The sequence below is a fragment of the Esox lucius genome, chromosome 14 (genome assembly GCF_011004845.1).
Source record: "Esox lucius isolate fEsoLuc1 chromosome 14, fEsoLuc1.pri, whole genome shotgun sequence".
NCBI classification, from domain to species: Eukaryota; Metazoa; Chordata; class Actinopteri; order Esociformes; family Esocidae; genus Esox; species Esox lucius.
In genome coordinates, this window is record NC_047582.1 from 20,679,744 (window position 1) to 20,701,047 (window position 21,304).

A 21,304-nucleotide genomic window follows, 5' to 3' on the forward strand; every position below is an offset into this window, starting at 1 on the left:
CCAGTCATATGAAATAGGTCATTTATCAAAGGTACTCAGCTCTCTCTCATAGTGCTGCGGTTCAGAGGTAGAAGGCAGTGGGCTCTAACCCTCAACATTAACCACTGGAATGATAAAGTGTGTAAGTCTCAACTGTTTCTGTTCTCCGTCTCTGTTTAAATCTCATATAAAGTGCATGCCTCTGCTCTGTGCACATATTATGGACGACCAAATGGCACCCTGTTCCCTCCATAGTGCACAATACACCTTTAGTGTGACTAGGGAATAGGGTTCCATTTGGTGCACGGCCTGAGTGTGCTGTGCATAAACATGCTGATGTAATCTAGGTCCTTCGTCTGGCTGAGCACACTTAATGGCCACGTTATCAGAATTTCTTATGCGCCCTGTTTAAACATCCACATTACACGCCCTTCTAAAAATGCATAATTGCGATCTCCATTATGAGCCACACAGCTGCAGACCGTTCAGTAGTTTTGGTTCCGCAAATGATTGTGTTTTCCAGTTCTTTTGTGGGTCTTGTTCTGTATTGATAGGTAGAAATATAAGATGTGTGTGTCTGTCTCCTCTTCAGTGGTGGATGGTTTCTGTCTGGGAGATGATTGATCACCCTCCAGAGGTGCATGTGTATGTCTGTGTAGAATACTAAGATGTGCCATTGTATTGATCGACGCAGGCCTGTTTGTTTGTGCACCTTGAATATGTAATGCAACAGTCGCTCCATCTTTCACTCCCTTTTCTTTCCTCTCTTGTTTCCACTTTGCTCTTTTCTCTCACACATCATTAAGATTGTTGTTTACTCTGTTGACATGCGAATGTGTTTTGGTTTGGTTTTATAAAGCATCATCCTGTGTCTGTCTTGGCTTTTGGTCACCTGGAGAACTTGGTTATGATGAATGTAACAGCTATAAAGCATATGTACTATTTATGGTTTTCTGGATCTGACACTATTTTGAGGTAAAAGTCTTTGTATGATGCGTGTAATGTGATGTCAACCCTGACACTGTACATGGATAGGGCTAAATCCTGAAACTGTGATCTCTATATGGGCACATACTGTATGTAGCATAACACAAGAACATTGGTCATGGACATCTCAATGACCACATTCATATGATCTGAGAATGGATAAGAGCCTTTGCCAAGGTTCTGACTTTGGACAGAAGGTGGCTTTGGACAGAAGGTCACACACACCCCTCAGACAAGGAAACACAACAAACATACCGCTTCAAAGCATCAGCAGAGTGAGAAAGGGATGAGCAAACCCCCTGTTGTCAACCCACGGGGACAGACATGGTTCAGTGGCATCCAGGTGAGACCCCACAGGTCCCATTAAACAGAACTACAACAGAACAGAGAAAATGTGTTGTGTGAATCCTAGGAGCTCAGCTGGAGAACTACATAACAGGAATGCCCGCAAGCCCTGCATCTGAATATAATGAGGTAAGACACCTCCTGAACGTCATCCACGGTCGAGTGTTGCATTAATTGTGTTTTATTAATGCAATTATTTATTATTTACTCACCTCTAGTCCTGATAGAACTGTTTGAGTTTATAGCCAATAGAAACACCACAGTGTGGAGATATTTGTAAATAATGCATATAATCTACCATGTGTATGTATGTGGATATGTCATGGTTACTTTGATTTGTTGATTATATTAGTAGTTGTGCAGTAGCTTTTGGTTTTATAACAGCATCTCATATGTATTACTTAAGTGAGAAAAAAGTCTGATTGAGGCAGAGCAGTGATGTAGTAGTACTGGGGTATACAGTATTCATCACCAGCATATATCTAAAATTGGAATGGAAAATGACTATTTAATGCAATTCCCAGGCCAGATAATTGTTATTGATGGTATGTAACCTGAAAATGTTCTACAGATGCAACAGACTGCCCAGGGGAAAGTGAGTGCTGTAACATACATTCATTTAACCAAAATAATTATTTTTGCTTAGTATTTCTGTCTGGAATGTCACCTAGCTACCTAGTTCTAGCTGATATATGCCCACCACAACCAGCTACTAGCTAGTTTATTAGCCACATATCTAGTACATGAGACATTCCTTAAGTCAAAGTTGGATATTAACTGTAATATAGTGAAGAGTGTATTACACTGCCAGTTAAATGACATGATTACAATTTCAACCCAAATGTGTATTTCAAGCAAGCCACGTGTGATTAGGTGAATAGGTTTTCCAACTTTCTGTAGCTTTCTTTACACTTTATGGATGTTGCTAAGCTAAACAATGGGGCACATCAAGCCTAAGTTAGGTGTTTGCTTAGTCAGTTGAAGGGGCATTTGGGGAATAGGGTTACAATAGGGTTAATATAAGCTTTTGAAAAGCAGTAGAGTCTGATGCCAAATCATAGGGGACCTATAATCTGAAAAGGCATTTGTTGGGAATGAAAACATACAAGTCCCGGCTCTCCACATAAAGGAGGACCTGATGGAAGGCACAAGCACAATCGATGGGTAAGAACACATTTGCATCTTGTTCCTGAGGACAAGTGTAACTGCCAGTTATCACTGTTATGTTTGGTTTGTGCAAACCAAAACATATGCAGATATCTAAATGGTAACCTCTACTAGTAAAACACACAGGAACACATTGATTTTCAATTGACCGGGGAAGGTGACAGTTTTGTTGCACAGAAGTAATGTCATCTTTGACATTAATGTGGTGAATTGGTTGTCTGGCACACTGGTGTGTTCCTGAAACTGTACCTTCATAGCTGTAATTTTATGTTTATTGTCTTTGTTTTCAGTGTTTTTATTTGTAGTTATATAACCCTTTTACATGATTTATTTGGTTCTGTGTGTTGTGCTGTCGTCTTACAACCATGTGCCTTTAGCCAGATTGTCATTGAGAAATGCTTCTTAACGGACATATCTGGTTAAATAATTGTGAAATAAATAACTTAAATGAATGGACTAAATGTGTGCTTGGCTACTTTCCACTTGGGTAGCAAGCTCAATAGTAGTGGGCAGTGTGAAATTTGCCTCCAGGAAAATGATTTCTTTGACAGGAGCATGAGGCCTTTTCAACAAGTTGATTTACTTGTTTCCTCTATCATCGAAGTCACTATGCAGAAGTAAGTAACTCTATCAAAGCAGCAGTGTACTCATCAGGTCACTGCAATCTTTGTCTCATCCACGACACGGACAGTCAGAATGAAATGTTCCTAACATGCTGGGTCATTCGTTGCACACTTGAAAGTGCCTGTATCTGTTGTAAAACACAATTTGGCTCTTCTTACCATGTCAGTGTGGTGGCACTGCATACATCCTAACATCTCATCCCCTCTAGCACGCATAGCATGGCCACCAAGTAGATGGCAAATGGCATCATAGGTTGACCGGACGAGAGCAGGAACAAAGGAGGTGATGTTGGTAAAGCGTCCTTGTCATTAAGCAGGCTCATTAATGGGACACAGTAGGTATAACTAAGGGGTTGGTTTACTAGGCAAGCTAGTGGTCCGTTACAGCTTAAATCAGTACATGCTTATTATTTTTCTTCATATCACTACATCCACTCAGTAGTTTGTCATCTGTTTTGAATGTGAAACGTACGTTGTGATACAGTGTATTTCTTTAGAGGTGTACTTGATTAGTGTGTCAGAACACCTCATAGAGCTTCTAACATCATGACAGTCAGTCACATGGACCAGAAAAATCATCACTCATCTTGTTTGGGCTTCAGATACTCGAAGAAAGATCTCTGCAAAAACAAATCAATACTACCTAGCTAGCAAAGACTGCATCTTATGGTCACGGTCAGTTCATCGGAGGGAGGGAGAGTTCATACCATTTTTCAGTTGATTGCAAAACTAGAGTTGTGCTGAATTATTTCTGTCGAATGCACACATTTATAATGTTACTCGTGTGACTAGAAAGTGAAATGTTCCATGATAAAAAAAATCCCAGTCAGCTAATCGTAACACAAACAAATCGATACAGTATGATTTGCTTCTCATTCAATGAAACTGCAATGTTGGGCAAGTGGAGGGACAGCAGGGCTTATAGAAGTGTTGACAGTGCTAAATAGGGACTTATAACATGGACTTACCCTTGAAATATCATCTCTTAGCTGTATTCCTAGCATTAGTCTATATGATGGGCAAAATGTTTATAGGTGGAATTGATTTGTTCTGCAGTGCCTCAGGGTTGTGTACATTGTATATTCACATACAATGGTCTTGAATGGGATATTGGTCAGGGGAGCTGAGTAATGTTTGGTGACGTAAAGGAATTTAGAAGTCTGGACCTCTGTGTATATAAGCATCTGTGATTCTACTGTGTTTCAGATAAGACCAACAAGTATCAAAGACGCAAGATAGCATCAACACAGGGATTCATTATTTTTGCTCTCTCAAAATCCACAGCAAATCGGTGTTGTATAAGGTGTGTGTTATAGGCATTGAAACCCCTGGAGCATCTCCTCCACTCTCTACTGGCTCTTTTTACTCTCTCTTCTTCCACTCTTTTTCTCCTTCATTGCTTCATTCTTCTATTTCCTCAGGTTAGCTCGTCCCTCACTAAACTCAAAGGCAAACAATGTTTTGCTTCTTGTTAGCAAAGCCGAGAGCGCTGTGTTGTGAATCTCTGTCAGTGTATTATAGACAAAGAAAGCAAAGTAAATTGTTTCTTTGATATTCCAGGGCATTTGATTCAAAAAGTGTGTGTGTGGGGGGGGGGGGGGGGTTAGGGGGGGGGGGGGTTGACTGCTTCGGCAAACGACAAGAGGCTTTCTGGCTGTAATGGAAAAGAATCTCAAAGTTTTTGAAGAGACCCAGCGATATTTGTGTCTGGTATGTGTGTGTCTTTTTGGATGCGTTAATAACTCCATCACCATCAACATTTCTGTTCACTCTCAGTTTTTAATTTGTTTGCATGTCATTAGGCTTCATGTCATGGAGGAATCTGTTCTAAATGTATCTGATCTAGTACCGTGTTAACACCATTTGGACACCACCCCTGTGGAGGGTCAGGGAGCTGTGAGAGCCAAAGGGGTCAAGTGTTATGTGTGACTTTCTGATTCACTTCCTGTCAATAACGCAATATGGAGAGGCCCTGGTTTGCAGCTGGCTCTGAGGGCCATAGAGAAAGAAGCATTGTTGGATGGAGAAGGTCATTAGAAGAAGTAAGAACAGATCTTACTGTTCGTGGCGGTTGTGGTATCTGGGTGAGTAGGACCTGCTGACAGTTTAAACCGGGATGGAAGGGAGGAGGAATAAAGGGGAAGGCTTGTGCGTTTTGACCTCTGACCTTAGCGTGAGAGTGCTCCCTTGTAGTCTCATTTGATTACATGTGTTATGTGATCCTGACAGTTTCCTAATCCACATCTGTGGGGACAGATTTACTAGAACTGAATACATGGCTCTACGACCACATTTTCTCCCTCTTCTTCTTTCTAAACGTCGTTATTACAAATGGGAGGACATACAATGCCCTACGGAATAAGCTGTGAAAAGTGTCACTGTTGTTTATCAGTTTGATGTTATACTCGAGATATGAACAAAATCAAACCTTTAATTAATACATGCTGTTCCAAGGCACTAACAATTAACCTATGCAGTTGCTTTAAGATTCATTTTACACAGATCATTTTGTATTTTGTTAAAGAGTTACAGGACCCATTTAACTACCCTGAAAAAGAATCACAAAATATTTGAAATGACAGTTAAAGTGCCTTTTTTTTTTCATAAATCTTTTTTATTTACTACTTATTTACTGCTTGTACCCAAAGGTTGGGGGGGAAATGTTCCTTTTTCTTGATTTAATTGTTTGGTGAAAACATGGTGTCTTTGTATTTCCAGCGCATAGCGCATGGCTTTGCTTTGTGTAGCATTAAAGCTCCTTCTTCGACCTTGCGTTTGCCTCCATCCCTAAAGAATTACAGAATTGATTGAGCATTTAAAAGAAGCAGCAGGGATTTCAGAGAAGGTCTGGGCCGTACTCACCGGTGACTACTGTGAGGGGGTGACAGACGTTGAGAGGACCAAGCACTCGTTGGTCGACGTCCTCCAACACCATTCCGAGTCGGACATGTCAACGCTCTGTCGTCTGGAGGCCACGCCCACTTTGTCTGCCCTGCTAAAGAGGGGTCCAGGGCGCTACATGAGCAGCAGCACCTACATCGGGATCCACTTGAGGCTGCCATGGGGAGGTAAAGCATCTCCTGGCTTGGTTGACCTGAGCGTGCAAGGAGGTTATCGTCCGGCAGCCCGCTGCCGGCCTGCTCCGCGGCCGTCCACCACCCATTTTGGGGGGGAGGGGGGGGCTATGGAGCCTTCCGAGTGACCCCGAGTCACTGGCCCCCTGGTGCCATCCTCAGAGCGGTGGTCTGATAAGCCCCTGTTGTCGCCACCTCCTCCCTCTGCCCCTGCGTCCTGTCCATCCTCGCAGACAGTGCCTACCTCTGACAATAATTACGATGTTTAAATCAGCTAAAGCTGTAATGAACCTGCTTTAAAAAGGCTCAGAGTGTTTTTTGCCCCCTGTGCACAATGAGGATGGTTCAAGAGGTACAAGAGTCTTCATGGATTTCAGTTGGAAAATTGCTGAATTTATTTGAATCCTGGGGTCACCAAACTTCCAAACTATAATTAGACATCACCTTACCATGCTTTATTCTTATTAACCCATAAACGTCAATGCCTGAAGTTCAGTAAAAATTTAAGCAGGTTTATGTTCACTAGTCTTGATGAGAGTATATGTATTATTCTGGCATCTAAAAGCATGTTAGCATGGAGGTAATTCTAGTTTTGAAAACCTTTGGCCACTTACTATACTGTATTGTTAATCTGTCAAAATAACTTTGGCACCCTAAAATGGGGGGACTATGTAAAAATGTAATCCAATTTGGATTAAATATCATAGTACTGCATCATTTCAAATCCAAAAAGTGTTGGAATGCAGAGCCCCATAAATAGGTGTCACTGTGTATTCTGAATATACTCCTATATATTTTTTTCATTTCTTTCTCACTCCCTCCACCACCATCTCTTCCTTTCCCTCTAACACCCTCTCCTCTTTTTCTCTCCCTCTTTCTCTATCACTCCACCACCTGCACTTTGTCAATTTCCTAATTTCTTCGAAATTTTCCACTCCTTATGTCATGTGGAGCCGAGCTAATTATGACATCACTCTTGTTTATCAGAGCATGCCAATATACATAATACACCCAGCAGATGTGCAGCTGGATAAAGGGATATAGAGAAGGAAAACCAGAAAGAAACAAAAGGCATTTCTTTTTCCCTACATTTTCTCCGGTCAGTACTATCATGCTCTGCTGCATGTTTTAGACGATTAGGATTAGTGTTGGGGACTGGTGAGATTTGGGATTTACACAGAGGAAAGGGGAATTGTTGTTTTCTTGTACTTTCAATGTTGAAAAAAGGCAAAATCTTTAAGTGAAGTATTACAGGATTGTGACTGTAATGCCTTATGGGATTGTCTGTGTCAGGGGATAGTAAGTATAGTCAAGCTCAGGTGTGACCTCATAGGGACATTTTTCTTCAGTTCCTATGAGGGTAAAGGCTATTAATTGCTATGTTTAGGGTAAATATTTCAACTACAGATTGGATTAAAATTAAGGATAGACAAAAAAAATGTATTATGGTTAAAGTGTTAGGGAAAATATAGTTCTGAGTGGGAATAACGTTAGGGGTCCCTAAAAGGACAGTAAAAGAACAAATGTATGTGTTTGTTGTTGTGTGGGTGGGGTATTAAGGGTATTAGGGGAAAAAATATTTAGTGCTCCACTTTTTTTCAAAGAAATTGGGATAAAGTTCTGGAAATAATTTAAATACAGACATCACTTTCATGCGATGGATGAATACACAGGCTGTTATTGAGCTGAAAATCAATCTGTTGACCAGTGGGGGCCCTAAGCAAAATTTTATTTTGGGGCCCCCTCTCCTCCAGTGGTCTGGGGCTCACTAGCAGTCTGGGGCCCCCTCATAGTCGGGGGCTCTAAGCAGCCTCTTATGTTTCTTATGCTTAGGGCCGGCCCTGCTGTTGACCATATTTTCCCTCTAGGTAAGCTATTCATTAGTAGCAGGCTAGCTACTGGAATTATTGCTAGTAGTAAGCTACCAATATATCTCTGGAGTCAGTAGCCTGGGAAAAGTATACAAAAACTATTTGTTTGCTCAATTATTGTTATTCCTTGAGCAAAAAAGGCTATACAAATTAGCATTTTGAACCACACTTTGTCTAAGGCTAACTAAAATGCCATGCTAGTTAGTTCCTTATCTAGTTAGATCCTTGGCTAAACATAGGAAGCTCCGTCTGTCCTGCACCACTGTTCTAGGAAACGTAGCTATATAAAAACCTATACAAAATGTGTATATTTGCTCGGTTATTATGGTACCACAAGCGGGATTGTTTTTCCAAATCAAAGGTAGTTAGAGGAAAGAACTTATCAATTTCACCTTTAAGATGCAATGACAGATTCCAAGGATAAAGACACGTGAGCTACACTAATACCTCTTCCTAAATGTAGACTACACGATGCACGTACGGCCTCGCCACTGCAAGGCAGTCTAATGCCTCGATCACACCTACAGCGTCAAAGCAGAAAGCTAGCAGAACATTTTATGCAGCTACACAATTACTCAGAACACACTGATTCTCCACAGACTTTGCATGCTGCTTTTTATACACTGAACAAAATTATAAACGCAACACTTTTGTTTTTGCCTACATTTATCATGAGCTGAACTCAAAGATCTAAGACTTTCTCTATGTACACAAAATATTTCTCTCAAATATTGTTCACAAATCTGTCTAAATCTGTATTAGATAGCATGATTATTGCACAGGTGTGCCTTAGGCTGGCCACAATAAAAGAATTATTTTAGCTGAGAATCATTTTCGCTGAACACACTGTGTGTCAAGTAGCTACCTACAGTACGTAGGCTACCAATTATTGGCTAGTTAGCAGCCTGCTAACATAGCTATTATGGGTTTTAGACTTTCTTGACTTTTCATCCTGCTATCGGTCCCATTTCTCATGAAAACTCAACGCAATAAATAATGTGAAAGCAGGTTACATAACATGGCCTTTATTACAAGCCATTAACTTTAGATTGTTTAGTTCCTTATTTCAATGACGGTATTAAACACTACAAATCAATTACATATTTATTACTGGATACAATTGACCAGGTGTTCAACTTGACAAATGAAATCATGTTAGTTGGTGTCCATTTGGTCCGTGGTCCTACTGTCTGGAACAGTTGATTGTATTGGCCTTGATCCAGGCAAAAGTAGCTACGAAATTCCTCTCCTAAAAGCCGAAGCTCTTCAATCAGTCAGTGAAAGTCCACTACCTGTTTTCACGATCTCAGCCATTGGTCTCATTGTTGAATAAGCCTATCAATACTATCGTGACTGTTTAGAATTGTAGTAACCTCCAAGCTTTTTAGAGGGAGATTATATTATAGGCTGTCAAACGTGATATGCTTGCACAAAACATTTTCTATTTTCTACCTCAATAGTAACCAGACATTTGTATTGCCTTATAATGCCTTTAGCCACGTTGTCAGTGAAAATCAAAATAAGTTCTAAGAGCTTGTTTACAACCCCATTGTAACATTTTGGTTTAGCAGGACGCCAGGCACAGAGTTAATGGACAACAAAAAAGGTTTAATAATGAAACTGAGGCGGGTAGAAAAACAAGAAAACGGCAGGAACAAAGCAGGCAGGCAGAAAAACAGAATGATGGAAGGCAAGACTGAGGGCCCAAAGATCACGGCCATCCAATATTGGTTTTCGGCCTTGTCCCTTGCGCACAGAGATTTGTCTAGATTCTCAGAATCTTTTAATGATATTATGTATCCAATGATATTTTATAAGATTGTATAAGAAAAAGGTTTGGCTTGCTCAAAAGTTCTCCAAAACATCACAGATTCAGCACCATACTTCTGAGCTTTTATTAGGTTATTTTTCCTGCATGAATATGTCTCGTTTTACGCCAAACCCACTTCTGGTATTTCAAAAAGCTAAATGTTAGACATCCTCAATGAATCTGGTTCCAATCAAAGACAACCCCACCAAATAATCTGTTTGCATGGAGGTGTCATCTAATCATAGTTTTGGAGACTTGGTGACCCCAAGATGTAAACAATTTCTGCAATTCTCCAACTATGATGGTTAGAGATTTTTTTGTCACTTGAACCACCCTTATCACCCTTCTGTGCATAGGGCAAAACAAAAATGCAGGCGGTTTAAATCACTGCTCCAATTGTTTTGTATTTCTTAACTATGGCCTTAATAGTGGATATGGGTATTTTCTGGCAGTGAGCCATTGACTTATTTCTGAAGGTGAACAACCTTCTGTTTAATTTTAATTGTGTGTTTGCTTGTCTTTCCCATGTTGATGTATGACTAAGGGAGTTAGCTTGTGTGTCTCACATTTATGTCCCAGTAGAACATGTTGTCATGGATGACGACTTAAAAGTTTCCAAAGACTTAGAGGAATTATACAATGTAGTTGGAATATTAATGAATACAATTGTTTCATAAGATCTTTTAGAGGTGCCAATGATTGCCACACATGTTTCTTAAATTTTTTTATTTATTAGTTGATTACATTGTTATTTTTCTTTGGATAATGTTCACTCAATTAAAGGTTAGATTCATTTGATTTCTTTGTGAAATATCAAGCTGATTAACAACAATGACATTATTTCAAAGCCTCTTTTGTTCTTTTGTTAGCTAGCTGGCTTTACCACCCATTTCTAGTATGTTTTAATTATTAGTCCTGGGGACCCCAAGTGGTGCACATTTTTCTTTATACCCTAGCGCTCACCCACCAGATTCAAATGTTGGGCCTTGGGATCCCCAGGACCAGTGGGAAACATAAAGTTACTGTAGTATCTCAGTAACAGTTATTGATTTGTGTCTGACATTGGGAATACCATTTGAATGGTTCTTAAAGCATGTGTGAAGACCTGCAATGTATGTCGTCTAGAGTGGCATGTGTGTGTGGTGTTATGTTGTGGGTGAGACAGAGCTCATCTCCCACTGCTTATTAAAGAGCCCACACTGGAGCTGATAACTATGCCAAGGCAATGCCTCAGAGGAGCTGTGTGCTATGACTCGACATGCAGCGCTTCACCAACCACTGTAAAAAAAATATATATATATATATATAAATATATATATCCATATAAATCTTGAAAAGCTTTACTGTGCACTTTGATTATTTCTCCTGTAAGTCTGTCTAGGAGATGAGTTGGTTCAGCTCTTTAGGTGAATGCTAACTTACACATACACAAATAGAAAAAAAAGGGAGATACACTGTCACCAACACACATAGAAACCCAAAGTCTGTCTCTGTCTCTCTCACACGCACACACACACACACACACACACACGCACACGCACACACACACACACACACACACACACACACACACACACACAGTTAGACAGTGAGCCCTCTCTCCACAGAGACACAGCTGGATGCTCAGGCAACACACAAATAGTGTCAGCAGGGAGTGGAGCTCACCATAGTGAACATGAGACAGCGATGTAATGAGAGGAGTCGGTTGTCGCTGTTTCGGTCCTAATAGTACATCTACATAACCAGGAAACATGAACTGACCATGATATCATATTGTGATATCCATCCTGATATCACTGTCTCCAATGATGGGATTCTTTTTCCATCTGAGGGTCTGGACAATTGCTTCTGTATGACACTGTCTTGTGTAGAACTGGCCTTAGTCTGTTTTGTTAATGGTCATTGATTAAAGAGTCTTGCTTCCATCTGTACTTTCCCTATACTATTTATAGTGTACACACACACACACACACACTGCTGCATTGCTTTCTCTGCACTCTGTATTTCCTTTCCTCTTAGTCTCTTTCTCTCATTTATTCTCCCTTTACCAATCCCACAAACCCATTTAGTTTTTTCTCTCTCTGATGACGTGTTGTCCTTTAGGGTCTGTTTTTTCTGTACTGAGCACTGTTATCTCAATTTTTATCTTAAAATATCCTACTCACACACAGCCAAAAAGCCGCCACTTTGAACATGCTGGGAATTACATGCATTCTTTTTTACGTATGAAAGGTACGCAAAGGTAATCGCCGCAACCAAGCAATAATCTTTTTTTCCTGCAGTGGACCTAGTAATTTATATCCGCTTCTACATAGTATGAATGGAGCACTAATTCAGCGGCTGTATTTTTTACCCACTACGCTCGCATGCAGTGACTTGGAAGTCCTGGAGCAGAACGCTGACTGTGGTGAACCAATCAAATATCACACGTTTCAATTAAGTTTCACGGCCTTGCTGTAGCCATTCCTGGACTTGGAAAGTCGGAAATCAATTCTAAAATTGTAGCTGTGCGAACTGGCTGTTTACCGGCAGTACACATTTTTCTTCTATCTTGCATCCGAAAAGAATAGCTCCAAATTGACACAAAAATGATAGCACACACAACGCTGTCACTGGATCATGGTCTGTCTTCCGTGCATCGGCACTCCGCCCATAACGGAACAATAAAGTTATACTTTCTTATTACAAAAAAACATAATTACTGCAAAGGTTTACCCAAAACAATTGAATAATACAGTTTTATTCATGTACACAACTTATTTCTAGTTATTAAAGTGCTTTGCGGCTGTAACTATTTAGCATATAATATAGTAACTATTTATATTTTTTTATTTCAGAAAGCATGACTACAAAAGTTAACATAAAACTGTAAACATAGCTACATTTCATTTATAGCCGAATACATTACAAGTTATTAACGTTATGCACTCGTTCTAGCACAGCTGATAAATAGGTATGTTAATGGTTAAGACCAACCAGTATAAAGTGATAAATTATTTGAGTAGTTTATGTCAAAATGTCTGGGGTCTTTCCCACCGACAAGCAGCTAAGCTGCCGCCTCAATTGATTTCTGTGTATGCACTCACGTAGACTTGTCTCACCCCAGCACCAGTGAGGCGAGGAGACACAGTGTCTGCCGTCCACGTGAGCGCGCACAATATTTGGCCTCAACTTCACTCGACACCAGCAAATTGGGAATCATTGGAGTAAGAGATGTGATCCCTTAGCTTACATTTGCTTTACATATTTAATTAGGTATGTAGCACAGATGATCACAGATCATGTCAGCATGGAACTGTGGGGCGAAATCCCAGGCGTTTCGTTTGACCGTCCACTGCTGCCTTCTCTTGCCTCCACGGCTCTGCCTGTCGCCAGCGAAAAATAAACCTAGTACAAAAAGCAATGCATTACCACCGGCATTTCTGTAAAAAACGGAGACCAAATAAACATTACCAAATTATTTTTGGAAACATAAAACAATCCTGTAATTCTTATTTGAAAGGGATCTTTGTTTTTATGGGAATTGGGAGTATCAGAGGCAGCATAGTGATTATCCACACTAGAGTACAATATGAAAAGGTTTTGAGTTATACATAGGCATCTAAAGTTCACTAACTACTTTATTCTTCCAAATTCCATTGATTCTTTTGCTGTTCTGTGATAGTGATTGGGCTTTTGGTGGACACTGGATCTGCAAGCTCAGGAGGATTGCCCCCGACAACACCATGACCCAAAAACATCTCTACATTTCTCCCTGCTCTCCAGTCGGCCTATGACTGAAATGCTGATGTCATCTTCTCAAAATCTGCCACTAGACACTAGATGTCAACTTTTCCATTTCACTTTGTTCTCCAGTAGCATTTGCAACTATCGGAAGTGTTAGATTGGCTTAGAAATCATCTGTAGACTGAGGCTCTGGGCCAGTGGTTGTGCATGAATGTCCATATGTGGTAGTGCTTGCTGCTGTGTTAAGTAAGAAGGAAGTCAGTCTACCCTGGTTTGGTTTGACAGCACTGCTAAGGTGCAAACACAATGCTCAGAGTCGCCTCACTCACAGAATCAAAACTGTCAGATATGTCACTTTACGCCTTCACACTCCAGGATTTCAGATGTCAAACATACAAACTTGCAGACACGCGTGTGCAACAGATGCACACGTACATAGATACACAGACACTGGTTAGTGTAGTGGACATTATTGTTTTTTTCATTAGTGTGTGTTATTGAATTGGCTTGATTAACGTGCAAGTGGCCACCACAGTTCAAGGAGCTCATTCATAGCACCAAGCTGACCACCACAGACAAGGTTTCAGCGGGGAGGCATTGTCAGCGGGGAGGCATTGTCAGCAGGGATTTCCCGTCTCAACATGATCTAGCAATTCCTTCAGTCAGCCTGGGCACCTAAAAAGCTGTCTGAGGTGGTCAGGTGAGTCAGTGTGTTTTCACATGCTTTGACCCATGTAACTTCCTCGTTGAAAGAAAAGTTTTGACAAAAGCTGAATGGGTTGGCACTAATGCTCGAAAGGAAAAGAAAGAAAAAGGTGCTGTATATATATAAATGCATGGAGCTGGGTGTGTACATTACTGGACCATGGCTCTGCACCTGTGAGGAAATGCAGTCGCAAACTACTAAAACCATAGACTGGGATTGCAGTGTAAGCAGAAAGCAATTTGGCTAATAGAAATTGTGGAAGGTTATCAATATTAGGGGAGGGTCATGGCTATTGATCCAAGTCATTATTTTTCACTCAACACTGATCTAAAGCCAACTTAAAACCAACCGTCTCTGACTGCATACTCAGAGATAAAGAAGAAACCTTTTAATTGGAAATGAATGTGTAAGAGAGGTGTCCAGACATCAACTGTCCATGGAGTTTTATTTCTGTAGACATCAGTGCTAGGTGCAAATAGTGTGTATATACTGGGAGCACACACCACACACACACACACACACACACACACAGAGGGACACCACACACACACACACACACACAGAGGGAATTACAAAAACACAGATGCACAAACACTTACTGGACATTCAACCTTGGCCATAGAAATAAGGAGTTGTAAATGGGTTTAGACATTGGTAACCTCTTCTTAGCTACCTTCCACAACACGTACACCTACACACATATACATACATACACATTATAGCCAAATATATGGGGAAACCTGACCCCCCCAGCTATAATACTCACCACTCATCTGGGAAGGCTTTCCAAAAGATTTTGGAGTGTCTCTGTGGGAATCTGTACCCATTCAGCCAAAATAACATTTGTGAAGTCAGGCACTGATGTTGGAGGGGGAGGCCTGACTCGCAATCACCTTCCAATTCATGCCTAAAGGTGTTCAGTGGGGTAGGGGTCAGGGATCTGTGCAGGTCACTTTCCTGTACTCCACACCAACCTCATCAAACCATGTCTCTATGGGTCCCGCTTTGTGCACATGGGCACAGTCATGCTGGAACAGGAAAGGGCCTTCCCAAACTGTTGCCACAAAGTTGGAAGCACTCAATTGTCAAAAATGGCTTTGTATCCTGTAGCATTAAGATGATCCTTCACTGGAACTACGGGGCCTTGCCCAAACCCTGAAAAGCAGCCCCAGACCATTATCACTCCTCCACCAAACTTTACAGTAGGCACTATGCATTCCAGTAGGTAGCGTTTTCCAAGCATCCACCAGACCCAGATTCATCAATCAGACTGCCAGATAGTGATGCGTGATTCATCACTCCAGAGAACACATTCCCGCTGCTCCAGAGTCCAGTGGTGGCATACACCACTCCCGCCAACGCTTGGCATTGCTCATGTTAATGTGAGCCTTGCATACAGCTTCTTGGCCATGGAAACCCATTTCGTGAAGCTCCTGATGCACAGTTCTTGTGCTGATGTTGCTTCCAGAGGCAGTTTGGAACTGAATGATTCAACAGATGATAGATGATATTTACTGTACGCACCACACGCTTCAGCACTGGGCTGCACCGTCCTGTGAGTTTGTGTGGTCTACTACTTCGTTGGGCTGTTGTTGCACTTTGACGCTCTCACTTCATAATCATAGTACTTACAGTTGACCTGGGCAGATCTAGCAGGGCAGAACATTTATAAACTGAGTTGTGGCAAAGAGGGCATCCAATAATAGTGCCACGTTTAAAGTCACTTAGCTCTTCGGTACGACCCATTGTACTAACAATGTTTGTCTATGTAGATTTCATGGTTATGTGCTGGAGCAATGTGTGTAGCTGAAACCCCTGAACTCAATAATTAGTAGAGGTTCACAATCTTTTGACCATATAGTGTGCATACACATATACACCTACACATTCTGATATACACCCAACAGCATGTATACACACGTGCATATTGTGCACGTGCACATTGTGCACAAAGTCGGAAGGAATTACTGGAATGGACTTTGATATTTCCTGATGTCTCTTCCAGGATTGGCTGAGTAAGTTTGGGTACCTCCCACCCCCTGACCCGGTGACTGGACAGCTGCAGACCAAGGAGGCGCTGACCAAAGCCATCAAAGCCATGCAGAAGTTCGGAGGACTTGAAGAGACTGGGGTGCTAGGTGTGTGTTCTCAGGTTTCATTCTATAAATAACAGCAAGCATGTAGTCAAACTGTGGAAAATGTGAGAGTCCCAAATGTACACTGAACAAAATTATAAATGCAACGCTTTGGTTTTTGCCCCCATTTATCATGAGCTGATCTCAAAGATCTAAGACTTTCTCTATGTACACAAAAGGCCTATTTCTCTCAAATATTGTTCACACATCTATCTAAATCTTTGTTAGTGAGCACTTCTCCTTTGCCGAGATAATCCATCCACCTCACAGGTGTGGCATATCAAGATTCTGATTAGATAGCATGATTATTGCACAGGTGTGCCTTCGGGTGGCCACAATAAAAGCCCACTCTAAAATGTGCAGTTCCATCACACAACACAAGGCCACAGATGTTGCAGGTTTTAAAGGAGCGTGCAATTGGCATGCTGACTGCAGGAATGTCTACCAGAGCTGTTGCCCGTGAATTGAATGTTCATTTCTCTACCATAAGCCGTCTCCAAAGGCGTTTCAGATATTTTGGCAGTACATCCAACCGGCCTCACAACTGCAGACCACGTGTAACCACACCAGCCCAGGACCTCCACATCCAGCATCTTCACCTCCAAGATCGTCTGAGACCAGCCACCCGGACAGCTGCTGCAACAATCGGTTTGCATAACTAAAGGATTTCTGCACAAACTGTCAGAAACCGTCTCAGGGAAGCTCATCTGCATGCTCGTTGTCCTCATCGGGGTCTCGACCTGACGGAAGTTCGTTGTCATAACCGACTTGAGTGGGCATATGCTCACATTGGATGGCGTCTGGCACTTTGGAGAGGTGTTCTCTTCACGGATGAATCCCGGTTTTCACTGTACAGGGCAGATGGCAGACAGGGTGTATGGGGTCGTGTGGGTGAGCGGTTTGCTGATGTCAACATTGTGGATCGCGTGACCCATGGTGGCGGTGGGGTTATAGTATGGGCAGGCGTGTGTTATGGACAACGAACACAGGTGCATTTTATTGATGGTATTTTGAATGCACAGAGATACCTGACAAGATCCTGAGGCCCATTGTTGTGCCATTCATCCACGACTATCACCTCATGTTGCAACATGATAATGCACAGCCCCATGTTGCAAGGATCTGTACACAATTCCTGGAAGCTGAAAACATCCTGGTTCTTGCATGGCCAACATACTCACCGGACATGTCACCCATTGAGCATGTTTGGGATGCTCTGGACCGGCGTATACGACAGCGTGTTCCAGGTCCTGCCAATATCCAGCAACTTCGCACAGCCATTGAAGAGGAGTGGACCAACATACCACAGGCCACAATCAACAACCTGATCAACTCTATGCGAAGGAGATGTGTTGCACTGTGTGAGGCAAATGGTGATCACCGCCCAATACCGTGAAACTGCACATTTTAGAGTGGCCTTTTATTGTGGCCAGCCTAAGGCACACCTGTGCAATAATCATGCTGTCTAATCAACATCTTGATAGGCCACACCTGTGAGGTGGATGGATGATCTCGGCAAAGGAGAAGTGCTCACTAAAACAGATTTAGACAGATGTGTGAACAATATTTGAGAGAAATAGGCCTTTTGTGTACATAGAGAAAGTCTTAGATCTTTGAGTTCAGCTCATGATCAATGGTGACAAAAACAAAAGTGTTGCATTTATAATTTTGTTCAGTGTAACTAACAATTACCCTAAACTTTACCCTAATCCTAAACTTAACTCTCACGCTAAACCTTATTCTAAACCCAACCCTAACTGTAACAAGCAGTTCCTTATCAATAGATCGTGTACATAGAATGTTTGTTGATATTATTACTATAGATTGTATAGTATTATCTAAAGATACAATAGAACATCTACAGATGGAAAATGGGACTCTAAAAAAAAGTGTAACCTTGTTTCCTTGTCCCCATTAGTATAGCTAGGTTTGTGTGTATTTAAATGCTTTTAATCTATTAAAAAAATATTTGTTTTAATAAAAGCACATTTATGACTGTATATAAATGTGTACAACTTTGGATTTGAATGTTTTTGTTCCACTACGCAGATATAGCCACCCTGGGTTTGATGAAGACACCAAGATGTTCCCTCCCGGACCTGTCTGATACGGAGATGGCAGTGGGCCGCAAGAGACGAGCCCTGACACCGCAGAACAAGTGGACCAAGAGACACCTCTCCTGGAGGTACAGTACCATCTTAAGGCAGGGATGATGGAGAACATATACTGTACACACCAGCTCACCATACAGTACAGAAGGGCTTGGGATCAGGCAGCCCACCGACCAAATCCTGTCCTCCAGTGACCTTTTAATTTCTACAATACAAAAAACTCTTAAAAACCACAATCAATTCAGCTAAAATAATGTTAGGGAGAAATAGTTCCCAAGTATTCAGACAAATTAAATAACACACTGTGGCACGAACATGCCCTCACCCACTACGTAAACGTCGCGCCAACGCCCCCAAAAGGAGAAAGCATGTTTCCGGGACCTTCCAGTCCGCGCCTACACAGCTTTCTCCCATCAGAACCTTTCCAGAAGAAATATAAAAAACACCAGTGGAGAAGGCTGGGGGGAGAAACCTATGAAAATGCAAGAGGAATAGGAGTATGTCCCTTAAAACTGCTCTGCCCTAACAACACAAGAGCCGGAGCAGATAGCCAGGAGAACAAGAGTAGACCTCCCCAGAGACAACGCAGCCACCATTAGAGAGGAGTTAATCTGATTCGGATATTCCCCTCACCACCTTAGTATTTCATTAGAACACCCTCCAAGGCCCTGAACACCTGCAACATGTTCGTTCCCTGTGTCTCTACACGTTATAATACATTGTGGATGTGTCTAAATGTAATCAAAGTAGGAAAATAATGTTGTTATCATATTCAGTCTCTTTTTATGTTACGTTCTGGTCAATTTGCTGGGCTCAAATACCTTTCAGAATTGTTATAAAGATTTTCTGGCCCCCTGTGACGGATATGTGACTGTGACTGAATCTGGTTGCCTACCCTTGCAGAAGTGTAATCCATGGCTAATGGTGCACACGGTTTTGAGCATGTATGCTGGATGTGAGAGGATGAGATTTTGGGAGTTAGCTGAAACATTGCATACTTGCTTTCTCCCCTGCTTGGAAAACCCTGCATGTGGACCTCTGTGCCGAGCTGCTGTTGGAAGTGTGCGCAGGCCGGGCGGCCTCATGCGGAGGCAGGAACCATAACTGCACTGCCCATTGTAATAGATGGTTGCACTTTTAATTGCCCATTGATTTGCTAGTTTAAAGCGGTCATAGTGTCACGGTAGGGGTCATGGAAAGAACCATGTGGCTGATATATTGAAAGTAAATAGTGCATTGTATGCATACTGTATGAGTCTGTAACAGTGTGTAGACAGCAGCTCGCTACATCGGTCAGATGTACATCAAACCAAGCACAGAGAGGGGGAGTAGAGGAACATATGGCCTGCCTTTGTGGAGATTTAAGCATGATCTGAAACAGAACCAGAAAGAGCAGGAGGTAGATTGGACAGTGATCTTCTGTAAGCTGGTTTGTGTTTAACGGGTGAGAGTGTGTTCATGAGTTGGATAGATGGATTTTAATGTTGCTGACAGCTACATGCCTTTATCTGTTCCTGTGAGTACATACACAAGCACTGCTGTACTGTCACCCCCAAACTGGGGCCTGAAATTGTTTTGTTCATTTTTGCTTGATGTCAAAGTATAAGCTGTGTGTCCTTTGAAACAACATTGTGGAACAGTGATCATGGTAAATCCAAGAATAATGTCTTGATGTCATGAGACCCGCTATTGGTCAGTATAGTGATATATAACATACCACAATGGGCCGACTTCAGACCTGAAAGTCATAAGGATGAAAATTGATTGGCTGGTGAGACCAGGGGCTGGTCTCTTAGCCCATTATTACCCAGACTCAGCAGACAGCCTACTGCTCATTAGTGGCTATATTAATCACCTAAACAAAAAGCTGTTGAGAGCAGTGCCACCTCCGTGTGTCTTCCTGTGTCCGCATTTCTACAGCTCTAATTCACTTCTCTCTATTGTTTGTCTGGTCTGGCTGTCTGGCAGGCTGTTTGTCTGGTCTGGCTGGCTGTTTGTCTGACTGTGTTTCTGGTGTCAACATGCAGCAGTGGAGGAAAAAGACACTCATGTTAAGCATCAGTTACTGTTTCAGCATGACCCTTCCTACCTTATTACATTATCGTCTGCCTTTCACTCCAGAGTTGTTGGATCATTTCAACCAGTTGTTCTACGTGTTGATGAGCCAAAGCAGATCTCTTAACTGTTTACTATGCTGTCTGTTTGTGTTCTACATCACCCATTTTTATATGTTACAACCAAAACATTTCTGTTAAAAAAGTTGGTTACACACTTAATTGAATGTCTGTGATGCATAATGCATTATATATACTCATAATGTGATATAGTATTGCAGTATAAGCATAGTTATAGACAATCATAAAGACTCATGAAGATTAATAATTCAGAATACCAGTACTCTTAATGCATTATAAATATACTCGTAATCACTCATAATCACAGGACCAGTCACAGATTTGACACACTTACCAATTCATAATGTACAGCAACACAGTGCTTCATGATTGATGTTGTTTCTCCAGGATCATACAACATTGTAATCAACAGTGTGATTCATTTTGATTGTTGAGTAGCACATCATTATTACTTCATTATATATATATATAATGGTCTCTAAATTTTAACCCTTCCTCACTCAAAACCTTCCTTTTCAACTTTTTGGGTAAAGGAAAGAAAAAGGTGCAGTGGTCTCTTCATTTACCTAAAGCAATCAAATATTACAGTACTCTATAGTGGCTTATATGTATGCTATAACACACCATAACAAAGA

The 21,304-nt window shown here is 41.5% G+C and overlaps 1 protein-coding gene across 1 annotated transcript in view; it reads left to right on the forward strand.

Moving 5' to 3' along the window:
* Positions 1 to 21,304, forward strand: part of mmp17a (matrix metallopeptidase 17a) — a 68,474-nt gene that overhangs the window by 18,644 nt on the left and 28,526 nt on the right. Inside the window, exons 2-3 of the mRNA XM_029124943.2 lie at positions 16,294 to 16,426; positions 18,473 to 18,608. Of these exons, the coding sequence (XP_028980776.2) occupies positions 16,294 to 16,426; positions 18,473 to 18,608 (269 nt within the window). The remainder of the gene's footprint in view (positions 1 to 16,293; positions 16,427 to 18,472; positions 18,609 to 21,304) is intronic.